This window comes from Callionymus lyra, chromosome 14 (assembly GCF_982586985.1).
Source record: "Callionymus lyra chromosome 14, fCalLyr1.hap1.1, whole genome shotgun sequence".
Lineage (NCBI taxonomy): Eukaryota > Metazoa > Chordata > Actinopteri > Syngnathiformes > Callionymidae > Callionymus > Callionymus lyra.
The window spans coordinates 17313247-17327723 of NC_141831.1; the positions used below are offsets into that span (position 1 = coordinate 17313247).

The 14477-nt window shown below is 37.2% G+C and overlaps 1 protein-coding gene across 1 annotated transcript in view; it reads left to right on the top strand.

The window, feature by feature from the left end:
* The window catches only part of tmem132e (transmembrane protein 132E), a 98234-nt gene that overhangs the window by 53026 nt on the left and 30731 nt on the right, over nt 1-14477 (top strand). The window contains exon 4 of the mRNA XM_087806840.1: nt 5124-5316. Within this exon, the coding sequence (XP_087662966.1) occupies nt 5124-5316 (193 nt within the window). The remainder of the gene's footprint in view (nt 1-5123; nt 5317-14477) is intronic.

A 14477-nucleotide genomic window follows, 5' to 3' on the forward strand; every position in this document is an offset into this window, starting at 1 on the left:
AGATGAAGGATGTGGAGGCGAAGAGTTCGTTCGCTCTGACTCCGATGTTTACCCGAGCAGATGTTTTCTCCGGCAGATGCTCCTAAGAAGTGTTTTTAAGTGATGACAACACTTTCTTGTAGACGCCGGAGCCAAGATCCACCGGTCAGAGTTAACTAGCTTGATGTTAACCAACATTTAAATACATTTAACTACAACATTTAACCCTTGTCTTATCTCTGGTGTAAAAACAAATGTATTTGTGGTATCCCTTGTGTTATCTCTGTTCCTCAAACACATTTGTTTATCGGCCACCAGTTGACCTTGACCCAGAGACAACACAAGGGTTAAAAATTATGCTTAAATAAATGGGTAAACTTTGTAGATCTGTAAGACTTTGATAAAGCATCAAACTTAGTAAATGCATGAGACTTTGTACTATTGTTGTCACAAGTACCAATACTTTGGTCCTAATTAGGTACCAGTAGGTGAAAAATACAAGGGTACCGGCTTTTTTTTTTGCACCGTAAGTACCGAAGTACTCGGCTTTTAACCAACCGGGACAGAACACGCAAGTACGAGAGAAAAAACAAAACTCCTAGTCAAGAAGCGTCGAGTAAACATCGTTTTTATGTGTAAAAAACAACAACACTTTTCACATGAAATACACAAACAACTAACGTCTTCACTGTTTAAAGTTAACAGCTTTTATACGTTTATTAGCATGGAATATCGTCGAAAGAATGCATACTCAAGTTTACGAACAAACAATTGCTAACGTTAGCATTTTCACTGTGTGTTTATATTTTAGCAACATGGAATATCAGCAAAAACAATGCTTTCACATGAATTTTATGAAGAAACAATAGTTTTAAAGCAAGAATACTCACATAAAAGTAGAATTGGGAATCCACTACACTTCGCGAGCACGCGCAAACGTAGTGGTAGGGCGTAGTGGTAGTGGTCAAACTGAGAATTGGAATCGGGCCTTATTTAGTGATAAACGAGCCAGTGTGAGTTTCATTTTGAAATTCTATGGTTTCAAGTTTTTGTTAAAGAATTAAACATTATAAAAGCGTAAAATATTGACAAAGAATAAATCTTTGAAAAAATGTAAAACTTTGAAAAAGTATAAACTTTTGAAAAAATGGTCAAACTTTGAAAAAGTGCACAACTGTGTCGGCGCTGAACTTTTTAAATGCATTCAATTTTGTGAAACTGTAAAACTTTGTAAAGATGTCAAACTTTGTAAAAATGTCAAACTTTCTAAAGCGTCAAACTTTCTCAAGCATCAAACTATGAAAAATGGTTAAACATTGTAAAACCGTCAAACTTTATAAATGCATTCAATTTTTTTAAAGTGTAAAACTTTGTAAAAACCTTAAAACTTTGTAAGAGTGTTAAACTTTGTGAAGCTTCAACATTTTAAAACGTGTCAAACTTTGAAAAAGTCTACACTTTTGAATACTTGACGCTTTGTAAAAACATAAACTTTTTTAAAGCATCAAACTCTGAAAAAGATTAAAATGTTTTAAATGCATTAAATGTTGTTAAAGTGTAAAACTTTGAAAAACTGCAAAACTTTGCAATTGCATTAAATTCTATAAAACCATAACACTCAAAAGCATTAAACATAGAACTTGAGCTAATGTGAGTTTAAGTGGTGGAAACACATGAGGTCAGCTCACGCCCTCTGGTGGTTACAACATATATATATATTGTCAACTCAAGCTCAGAGTTAGTTCCTGTTGCTCTTAAAACTTCTCCCGGAGATGTTTATTTCTCTCTGGTCGTGGAAAGTCCTCAGACGTTCTGGTTAATCCGAGGAGCGCAAACAATTCTGTCAAGAGATATTGGAGCAGAAGTTCGACACCCGTGTAGCCCGATGATACCAAACTTTATTTAAATGTTATCTTCACAATCTTTGATCATCGTCTTGCTCTCTAAAGGAAGAAACAATCGTTGGAAAGCCGCGGCTTCTCTTCCTCCCGGCGCTTTGATCCGATGACTTCTCCAAGTAAATCAGTTCAAACAGACGTCTGATCAAAGACGCTAAAACCCCCTCAAGCTCTCAGCGAGCCCAGAGCCGGAGCTTCTCAAATATGGAGTCGGCTTTGTTGCTCTGCTGACGCTTCGTTGTTAGCGGGACGGAGACGTCGGCGGCTCTTGGCTTCCTTTAACGTTCCGGTCCCTCCTGCGCTCCCTCGTCCTCCCGCTCTCCTCTGGGTACTCCTCTGGTTCTCTGGCGGTCAATACACTCCTAATGAGAATCTAGATTAAAAGACAGGAACCGATTAGGAAGGAGATGAGACACGAGGAGAATAGATGGATGTTGAAAAGACCAACTCAGCGCTGATACCACAAAATGAAACCGAGAGATTTCTTTCTAACTCTCTTGGATTCACTTGTATGACAACTTTGGTATTGATTCGTCCGCTCAACTCTCAGTGAACTCACTTCTTTTCTTGTCGTCCGGATAAAACTGCCATTGTTTGGAGGCGATGATGTCATAGTCTCTCTTTTCGTTCGCCCTTAAACTTCATCACTAACATATTAAATACTAAATACTTTCCTGCACTCGCGAAGTTTAGACATTTTTATTTCTGGCTCCCCCGAGTGTAAGAACGGTGTAATCGCAAATGTAGTGAAAACTGAAGCGTCTCCAGCTAAGTTTTTTCTGCCCTTTAGTTACAATTTAAATGAATGGAACCTTATGCAACTGCCGTCTCCGGTTCTCGACCCTTAAGTAGTTCTGTGGTGACGTGGCAAAGTAAAAAATTAAATTAAATAAAAATAGTTCTCGGGATTGAGTCCCGACGGTCTAAAATACATTTTTAGAGAATAATTTTTGAAATTTGACTATTTTTAGTACAGTTTATATTTGGTTGTTTGAATTCAACGTATACAATGTGATAGAAAATATATATATAGAAAAGATTTCAGCTTTAGTAAGAGGCTAATGTAAGACAAAGATATGTATAACTTGCTTGTTAAAATATAAGTTTTTAAATACAATTTTGAAAGAAATAAACGTTGCTAGTGGAAGAAAAACCGAGAAAAAAAAAATATCTAAATTCGAAAGTTAGAATGAAAACCTATGAGAGAAAAAGGTTCGGGAGAACGTAAAGATAAATAAAAATTAAGTTGACCTTGGAAAATAAATAAAAAAATAGAGAGAAAATTATTTGTTTGATTGACATGTGTCACTCACTTTGGTGGGGGGGGGCAGGGGGGTTCCACCATGATACCACGAGCCTATCGAGCGCTACAATCACGGCGGCGCGCTGGACTAAATTAGCAATCTTGCGCGGGCGCCGCACAGCCTGATTGTTTATTGACGAGCCGATGGCAGAAGTATTGGCGCCATCATTAGATCTGGGAGCGATGAAGAGGTGCTTTAGATACTGTCACTCCTCATCACACGCATACAACACTGGACTCCTGGCCAGTCGAGCACCTGCAGGGGGCGCCGCACTGGACTGTCGGTGTGTTCAATGTCGGTCAAGACAACTTGTCATCATTATTTTAAAGAACATTGTTTAGGTGCAAGAACCCGTTTTGTTAGCACTGACAGTACGTTAAGCTAATGAGCATTGAGGTGCTATTGGCTACGTTCAAAAAAATCCCTCCTGATTCTTTTTTTTTAGGTTTAAAACACATGTACACACTCAAGTATTCACACAAATATACACACACACAGCTTGCCAACCTAGACAGCCTAGACACATAAATATACACACAGAAATACACACACAAAATACACACAAAGCTTTCTAAATGACTCTCAGAAGAGTCGCCCAATAGATTACACATGGACACACACACACACATACACTGGTACATGTAAAAACATACACACCGTACACACAAACACGTGCTTACACATGTACACACACACACACATACAGTAAACACAAACATGCACGCACACACATGCATACACATGTACACACAGATATAAACACACTCACAAACACATGCATACACATGTACACACACTGATATACACCACACACACATACACACACATGTAAACACAGATATAAACACAAATCATAGATACACACACACACACACACACCTACACGCACACACACAGACAAATAAAGACACACACACACTCACAGGCGGATACAAAAACACACACACAGACAGATACAGACACACAGATACAAACACACACAGACAAATACACACAAACAGATGTATACATAACCACACACACAGGGACATATACAGACACACACAGACAGATACAGACACACACACTTACAGACAGATACAGACGCACACAAACCGATACAGACACACACAAACAGATACAGACACACACACTCACAGACAGATACAGACACACACAAACAGATACAGACACACACACTCACAGACAGATACAGACACACACAAACAGATACAGACACACACACTTACAGACAGATACAGACGCACACAAACAGATACAGACACACACACTCACAGACAGATACAGACACACACACTCACAGACAGATACAGACGCACACAAACAGATACAGACACACACACTCACAGACAGATACAGACACACACACTCACAGACAGATACAGACGCACACAAACAGATACAGACACACACACTCACAGACAGATACAGACACTCACACGGATACAAAAACACACAAAGACGGACACACACACACACACACAGACACACACACACAGACGGACACAAAAACACACACAGACAGATACAGACACACACAAACACACACAGAACACAGGAGGAAGTCAAGAGATGTGAACTTGTGAGAATAACTTTGAGTAAAACATAAATGAAGTGAAGAATCTGCTCGTTCAGAGATTATTTCTCTCCTTAATATGTTTTTCAGTGTCTCCTCTCAAACCACACAAAATAACAATACACTTCTCTCTCCAGCCCAGAATACTTTTGCTGTCTCCACACAGTGAAGCAACTCTTCTTGTGTGACTGGGGTTCATGTGGGGGAGATTTAAAAAATAAATGCTGAGAGTAATTGCATGTTGAATTATTCACCAACATCCAGTCAGCGCTTTAATTAACAAACACCAGAATCGCTGCTTTTACTTCTGCACGACGTGAAACCGAAACAAGTGAGGTGGTTAACCCTGTGTGTGTGTGTGTGTAGGGAAGGTGTGGCGAACGTGGAGGTGATGCAGCTGGACTTCGAGATGGAGAACTTCACCAGCCTCTCGGTGACCCGGAGGATCAACTGGAACATCGACTACAAGACTCAGGTTCCGTCCTCCGAGGCGGAGAAGGTGGTGACGGAGCTGACGGTGGTGCAGCGCGACATCCAGGCCATCATCCCTCTGGCCATGGTGAGTCATCCAAGTCCACCAAACATCCTCGGCGCTCGCGGCGTGAACCCGAGTCGCTTCAGAGTCGTGTGGAAGTTGGAAAAAAAAAAAGTCTATTGCGTCTTTTAACACTATAATGAATTTAATGACGGTTCAAATCACTTGGAACGACTCAAACTTGGGGGTTCGAAGGCTTAAAAAAAGAAAATTAAATGATGAAGAAGAAGCGAAAAAAAAGAAAGTAAAATTGACTATTAAGTAAAAATAAGACAGTTATGAAATAAAAAATGTGACTTTTCCATCACATTATAAAAAATATTCGAATGATTATTAATTATATATTGATTTATTCGACAGTATATCATTAATTAGCTATAAAAAAAAATGTATTCTAATTTTTAGAGCGGAGGTATAAATTTAATTTTTAATATTGCTTATAATATCCCTTTTTTATTAGCTGTAAGATCCCAAGTCATTAATTTAGCTACTACCTTTTATGTAGCATTATGCTAACTCCTATGTAGCATGATGCTAACTTGTATGTAGCCTGATGCTAACCTTTAAGAAGCCTGATGCTAACTTGTATGGATCGTGATACTAACTTGCATCTAGCATGATGCTAACTTGCATCTAGCGTGATGCTAGATTGTACGTAGCGTTATGCAAACTTGTATGTAGCCTGATGCTAACTTGTATGTAGCGTGATGCTAATGAATCCCGCTTGAGTCAGTGGAAATGCGACTCATGATTCACAGGTGATTCACAAGTTGGCAAACAACTCAAGTCTAGAACTGAGTTATTTTGTTAAAGCTGCACTATGTAATATTTTAACAAACGTTTCAAAGATATAGTTTGAAGTGTCATGACAGGTGCTTTAGATCTTGATATTTTATTTCAGAGATGCATTTTTACTACACAACATCGTGACCACCAAACTGCTCTATATGGTATTTCAGTGCCGTGAGAATACAGAATATATTGAATGGTTGAATATAAAATTTCTAAAGTTTTCAAATGTTTTCAAGTATGTGTTTATTATAAAACAAAATATTTTTTTAATCTTGTTTAATTGAATTAAATCATTTCTTTACTGAAAGGTTGAGTTTGATGTATTCAATAATTTAATTAAACAATCTAATTATTTGAAAATGAATAAACATAGTTTTACATGTATACTTTTGTATTTGTATTTTTAATAGTTAAAAGAAAAAACATAGATTTTAGCCTTTTAAACGAAATTTATAAATGGTATGAATGGTAAATAGTGACTAATTAATGAAACATTCAGCAAATCATGATGGCACTATTATACTAACATTTTTAGATTGAGTTCAAAAGGCTACAAACTAAACAAATTAAATTATTGAAAAAAATTGGAATTGGAATATAACTCTTTTATTATTAAAAAAACAACAACAATCTTTCAATATATAAACTATTTAATTACATTTTCAACAAACAAACAACATTTCAGTTAAAAAAAACGACTTGTTTTAACATTTAAAGATGTTAAATTCAACCATTCAATATTCTGACACTGATATACTCATATATATATAATGTTATACAGCAGTTAGCCTGAGTGGCAGTTGCATTCATTTCCATAAAAAAAAGTTTTTACTGTCGGGTGAGCAAGAAACATAAACGTCAATCTTCTCTTGTGCTTCTTTCACCCGCTCTGTTAGTGAGTCGGAAACGTACGAATCCTCTGAGGCAGGTGTGAGTCGCTCACATTCTTCAGAAGGTTTAACTAGTGCACGGCTGCACTTGTTTGGTTTGTGACGCGAGAGAAATGAGTGGTTTGGAGATGAAATGAAAAGAGATTGTCTTCTTCATCCCTCGTTCCTCATTAGAAAGAGAGCAAACAAGCCTAGCATGTCGTAGGCGGATGCGAGAGGTCGAGGTGGGCAACAAGGCTGAAAGGTCAGGGGTCAGACTCTAAGCAGGGCCATGAATAAAGAACGGGAGGAGAAATTAAATTCATATTCACATAAAAAGAAGAAGAGGAAGAAGTCGCTGCGGTCCCTGCAGGGAAGAACCTGTTTTTTTATTTTCCTGCAAGGTTTTTTAAAATAGTATTTTATTCAAGACCAGAGAGCGCCACCTCTCAGGCTCCTGTGGAAAACATTTTTTTTTTAAAGATTTCTTCTATTGAGAAAAGTTGGTCTTGTCACTCGTCCCTCGCTCCCCGCCGTGGTGGCGATGTTTGCTCGCGGTAGAAACCGCCGCGTCGGCAAAAATATCTGAAGGGGAGAAACAACACTCTCCTCTCCCGCGACACTAACCCAGCTCTTCCTGGAAGAAGGAGTGTCACAGCTAAACATGAGGCGCTGACAGCTCCTGCGGCAGATCAGCACTTTCACAAACTGCTGATATGGAGCAGGAGGGGGTTGATCCCCGAAACGCAAACATCACTTTGTGTCTCTTTTCACGCGACCGAACATCTGCGAACTTCTCGCCGCGTTCCTCCGATAGACTCTTATGTTACCGAACCTCAACGTCTTCATCGTAATTATAAACTAAGAGTTTAACACTTATTTTAAGTATAGAAAAATAGGAATATTTAGTTTATAATATTGTAGTGGCCAGTGACGAAGGAGAGCAGAAATGCATCTTGGGAGTGCGCTGTTTTGTTGGCACCATAAGTTACGTTGCTGTTGTTATTAGTGCCTCTAAGAGTTCCGTTTTATTTATTTATGTTCAGATCTAACCTTTGAAACAGCGTGAACTAAAGACAAGAAGCGTTTCCAGCTCTCGACCGCAGCTACATTAATAATGTAATTATTATGATGATTACAATGATATATAATTAACTACTTGATGGTTATTTACTTAATCAAAATCATTTTAAAGCAGGTATTTAGTAAAGATAAATCCATTTCACCAATATTGTCATTTAAATTTATTTAATATTCCTTTAAATGTTCAGTAAATATTTTAAGAAAATGGCTTTCTTGTGTAAAATAGTAGGAATTACTCAATATAAGTCATCGCTTGCAGTGCTAATGCTAATAAAAACACCTTTCAACTTAGTTACTGTATTGAATATTTGATCATCATTGTACTTTAAGTATATTTCAATTTCATGTCATGTTGTTACTATTTTTCTTAGTCTGCTTAAAATATACTTGTTAAAATGGTGTGAAAGTGGTATTTAAGTTCAAATGAATCTTAATATTTAAGATATTTTGGTAGGTTTATTTGATTTAGTTTAATTGTTAAAAAGTATCTTCTGAATAGAAAATGATATGTAGTTTAATTATAACGTGATTAATATTATGTTTTTTATAGAGGACTATGGACAAGTGTCATAATTCTGTAATACATTTAGACAAAAATAAGTAAAAATAAAGCCAAAATAATCAAATGAATAACATATTAAAACACTATAATGATTTGAATGACTCATAAACAGTTTAAATCAGACCTAAAGCTTATCTTTTACAATAATCTTAAAATTAGAAAATACGGTTTTATTAAAATATAATTTAATTTTATGGAATTTATTCATTTGAATTAGTGTCATGATGCTGACATAAATCTGGAATTAAATAACTAAAAATAAAAATGGAGAAGTGAAAGTAGTATTTTTTTTTTATTTAAACATATTTCTTAAAATTTTAATTTTCTTAATCCCTTATTCATTTTTGAATAATGGCTCTAGAATCGTTTAAGAGCATCCCTAACCCTTGTGGCACCTCTTTGTCATGGTGACCCAAAAAAAACAAATGTGTTTGTGGTCTGGGATACATGTGTGTCTTTGACCCTGTGATAACACGAAGGTTAATAGAATCTTAAGATTTTATTATTATTGTTTAAATTATTATTTATTTTTGTCACAAAATGTTATATTAAAACATTTAGGGAACATGATTCGGTTTTATTTATAATTTCTACTGACTGAACCTTGCGGTCGACGAGTGTTTCACGGTGAGTTCGTACGATCACAGAGGTCATGTTTACTTTGCCGGCCGATGTAAACAAGTTCATGCAGCCGCCGTCGGAGCTTTCAAGCTACCAAACGACGCTTTCGTAATGTTTACAGCAGCAAATGTCCGCAGGCGTTTCGCCCTTCCGTCACAATCCCGACTCGATTAGCTTCTTATGTTGTTTAATAAAGGATGATGTTTTGTGTTGGACGAACCCCCAGAGTCTGGCTCTTACATGTATCTCCTCGTACATGCGCCCGGTTACACATCTGGCAAATGTATTCGATCAATAATTCAGCAATGCCGAGTTTAATGTCTGGGTGCGCTTTTCAGCTGGCGCGAGCAGGAGAGGGTCAAGTTTAATAGCTGCGCCATAACCGCGGACATAATAATCTATGATACGTGCCGGTGTTATGATGGAGGTGAGATAAAAATGTCCCTCTTAAATAATCCCTGAGGCGAAGTCGCTCTGTAGCTGTTGTTGCTCCCAAACCATTTTCTGAAGTCTGACGTTTGAATTCTCGAATTTTTAACGTGAAACGCGGTCGTTCGCGTCAGGATGGTCGATAAAGATCGAAGCTCCATCAATAATTCAAAGGTTTCCCATGAGGTTCTTACGCTTTAATGAACTTTACTCGTGGCTAATAACAGTTAAACTGTTATGAAGCAACATTGAAATCTTGAACAAACAATTTCAATTCAACTGTATTTTTTGTTTCCACACCGAAAACTGCGACTCGGCTAATTGTTTCGGGGCTTCGTACAGAAAAGAGTAATTAAGTTAAAATCCTCTCTGTGGGAAATAATTCGATTTCGGTTCCAAGCGCATGCAGGTGAGTGAAATTGGAGCTCGCGGAGCAGCAGACGTTTAATTGTAAAGCGCCTATGAGGTGTAATTCCGGGGCTTTGGAACGTCGGAATGCCGTATTTCCATTAAAACATCCCCCCCCCACAGTCTTGCCAATTATCCGCGGAGCTGTGCCGCGGCGTTCCTTCCCCACATACAATTACCAAGACCTCGTGAAAGTCGCAAACAAGCCGCTCTTATCTGGAGCTTCTCCTCCGCTGGACCAGCTCTGGAGGGAAACCAACGAAGAGACTCAATTAAAGTCTCTGATAGGAACCTTCATCTGCATCAAATTACCGTCTTCTGCTGGCAGATGTTGCCGAACCCCGGTGTGAGTCGATATGATGATATACTGAGGGACGTTGTCTTCTGGTGAACAATTAGTTCCCTGACAACTTCTTACATCTAAAGCATAGTTTCGGAGCTCAGGCGTCCTTGAGGGACTAGGAGTAGAACCTATGAAGGTTCTACTTCCACACAGTGTTGATCAACTTCTGTTGACGTTGTATTATGACCCGACCACTGCCCTTAGTTAGTTTCTCTTCTAAGACTTATTAGTTCGTTTCTCTTCTAAGACTTATTAGTTAGTTTCTCTTCTAAGTATTATTAGTTAGTTTCTCTTCTAAGACTTATTAGTTAGTTTCTCTTCTAAGACCTATTAGTTAGTTTCTCTTCTAAGACGTATTGGTTAGTTTCTCTTCTAAGAATTATTAGTTAGTTTCTCTTCTAAGTATTATTAGTTAGTTTCTCTTCTAAGACGTATTAGTTAGTTTCTCTTCTAAGACGTATTAGTTAGTTTCTCTTCTAAGAATTATTAGTTAGTTTCTCTGTTTCTCTTCTAAGACCTATTAGTTAGTATCTCTACAAAGACGTATTAGTTAGTTTCTCTTCTAAGACTTATTAGTTAATTTCTCTTCTAAGACTTATTAGTTAGTATCTCTTCAAAGACGTACTAGTTAGTTTCTTTTCTAAGACGTATTAGTTAGTTTCTCTTCTAAGACTTATTAGTTTGTTTCTATTCTAAGACTTACTAGTTAGTTTCTCTTCTAAGACTTATTAGTTAGTTTCTCTTCTAAGACGTATTAGTTAGTTTCTCTTCTAAGACTTATTAGTTAGTTTCTCTTCTAAGACTTACTAGTTAGTTTCTCTTCTAAGACTTGTTAGTTAGTTTCTCTTCTAAGACTTATTAGTTAGTTTCTCTTCTAAGACTTACTAGTTAGTTTCTCTTCTCAGACTTACTAGTTAGTTTCTCTTCTCAGATTTATTAGTTAGTTTTTTCTTCTGAGACTTATTAGTTACTTTCTGTTCTAAAACGTTTTTGTTAGTTTCTGTTATAAAACTTTTTTGTTAGTTTCTGTTCTAAAACGTTTTTGTTAGTTTCTGTTCTAAAACTTTTTTGTTAGTTTCTGTTCTAAAACGTTTTTGTTAGTTTCTGTTCTAAAACGTTTTTGTTAGTTTCTGTTCTGAGACTTCAATGCTAATTTTAACACCTAGCATCTTTGCCGATTCTGTACAATAACTTTCTTGACCTCACCTCAATTTATCCTAAAGCTTCATCAGTTTATAGATAGTTTTCCACGAACCTAACTTTCACAGCTGACAGTCTCGGTGTGTTACCATGATTTATTGTGGTTACGAGCCCAGATAAAGAAGAAGACCACAACGATATTTTATATTCAAAAATTTGACAGGACAGATTTTGCCCTCAGGCTTTCAGTTGGCCACTATAAAAGACTATTTTAATTCAACCTCTGTGTATTAAGTTTAGTTGCACATGTTGCTCAAAGTTAGCTTGTTTGTAAAAGCCTCTTCATGAATAAATGATTCCGAATCCAACTCAGGAGAGAAATTTTAATTCCTGCCACTCGTGGAGATTTCAGCGTGAGACTGATATTTAAATCTAGTTTGTAGATTTCTGGATTTACTTGGTGGTCGCTCCACAAACTAGAGGGAACTTGTTAGGAGGCACGAGTACAGCACGGATAATGAACAAACGCGGCGGGTTGTCTTAATTGGCTGTTTGCATTTCTCAAGTTGTTGTGTTAGAAAAATTGGACAACACTTGCGTCGTGGTTCCGCTTCTGTAATTAACCTGCTTGTTGTCTTTAATCCCGGAAACACGTTTTTGTAAACAGCCTCTATGACCGCAGCAGGCTAATAAGGAGAGTGTTGCGCAGGAGGAGCCTGGTGGGAGGTTGGTTGTAACAGGACTCACTGGCTAGTACAATAGTATAGTTCCCATATACAGACTTAAATGAATGATACAGACGTTGAGATTTGGTAAATGCCTCCTTTGTTTTGCAAAGAAAGACATTTGTTTTTAATTATTATTTTGCATGATTTAACCCTTGATTTATATCAGGGTCATGGTGACCCGACGCCCAAAAACAAATGTGTTTGTGGTATCCCTTGTGTTGTCTATGGGTCAAGGTGAACGACCTCCCTGGCTACCATTAGTACATATGCAGTAATGGAGGACATTCACCTTGACCCAGAGGCAACACGAGGGATACCACAAACACATTTGTTTTCTGGCCTTTCGGGTCACCTTGACCCTGAAATAACACAAGGGTTGACAAGGAGCTTGTTTGTAGGGGTGTTGTAAAATCGAGGTCACTCGTATATTTATTATGAGTTTATATATTCAACATACTGTATCGATATTCGATAGAACTGTTTTCTGGGCTTTTAAATCATGTTTTATTTTAATTATTTCATCATTTCATAAAGTGGGTTTAAAATTAAATATTTCGATTTTGTTTTAAAATTAATTTAACATGCAAATATTCACAGTGTTTGTTCATTTTTGTGTTGAATTTAAACATCCAGCCACTAGATGGCAGCAGTCACAACGTCCTTTGCAGCTAAAAGAACGATTAAATCAGCGAAGATGACTGAGGATGAGAGGATACAGTCGACTCGAACAGTTTTTAAAGCTGATGTTTGGACATATTTTTCAACAAATTAAATCAGTTAAGACTTCGTCAAGAGTCATGTAGTCTGTTCATTCCGCAACACCGGAGTAAAGTATTAATGCAATACTTGTTCTTACAGTATTGCAATAAAAAGTATCATTGTCCTTGTAATGTGATATTTATCGTATCGCTAGATTCCTGCCATTAGTCACCCCTACTGGTTTGAATAAAACTCTCCTTGATCATATTTTGTCATTTTAAGAAGGAAGTTCGAACAAATTGCAAACGAATAGAATCCTAAATCTCCTTTTTCCGTGTCCTATAATGAATAGCCTTTTAAATGTAGTTTCTGTAAAAATAAATACTTGTTTACTCAAACTGAAACACTTCACAAATCAACAAGTGTTTCTCCTGGGAGCCTCCAGAAAAGCTAAATCGTTCCCAAAACTCATTCATCAGCTGAACTTGTGACATTAGGAAACTAAAGAGCTTCAAAAACTGCAGCATTCATCCAAAATGTGGCCCCAAAAAAAACTGACTCGGTAATGAATATTTACCCTTCCAAAATTAAATTTCACATCTCTGGCTCTGTTAATGTGATTAATAATTGAATCAATCTATATTTTATTCAGCGGATCAGCTGTTTTGCTATTAGCCTCAGCTACCCTTTTATGTTGCAACACGTTCGGGGTCGTCGCAGGTTGTTCTTCGCTAATGAGCTCAACCTCGCGCACGATTTCGTTCTTGATGAGAACAACTCGACTCGCCGCGTGACGCTTGTTCGCGTCGACGCTCCGCTGCAGGAACGTTTGGGGGCGACAGGGGGGGATCCAGCTCTCAAATTAAGACTCTGATTAAAATGTTGAGTTTAATATCTTCTGCCACAGCAGGTCCTCCACCTTCATCTTCCTCCATCATCATCCTCATTGTCATCATGGTCTCCTTCGACTTCTCGTTCACCCTCTCTGGCGTATCCACTCTGCTTCACTCTCTTCTTCGCCACCTTCATCACTCTGATGGTTGACGATCTTCCGCGCCGTTAAAGTTGTGTCGTTCTAGATGTGTTAGAATCTTGTAGGATCAAATCAACGTTCTAACTGAGGAATCACCATTGAACCTACGATACTTACTTTCATTTCAAATTGAACACAAAGCCTTTATTTCTGCTCAAAACTCTGAATTGTTTCACTTTTATAACATTATCAATAACTGTATCTGATGTATTGTATTTATCTTGTTAAAAGTAATTATGACGGATAAATTACTTTTCCCCCCAAAATAGTTTCATTTCATCTCTATTTATTTCAGTTTTTTAAATTAAGAAGGACTTACAGTACGTTCTTGATTTTTTTGGTTCTTTGATGATACCAACTTTTTTTGTATTATTTGATTCTTTTTCTTGTTTGTACTTTTGTTGTCTATAAAAGTAAAGAAAATATATAAATCAATTTAAAATTAACTTAATATGTTTTTTTACGTTCACGGTCCTCA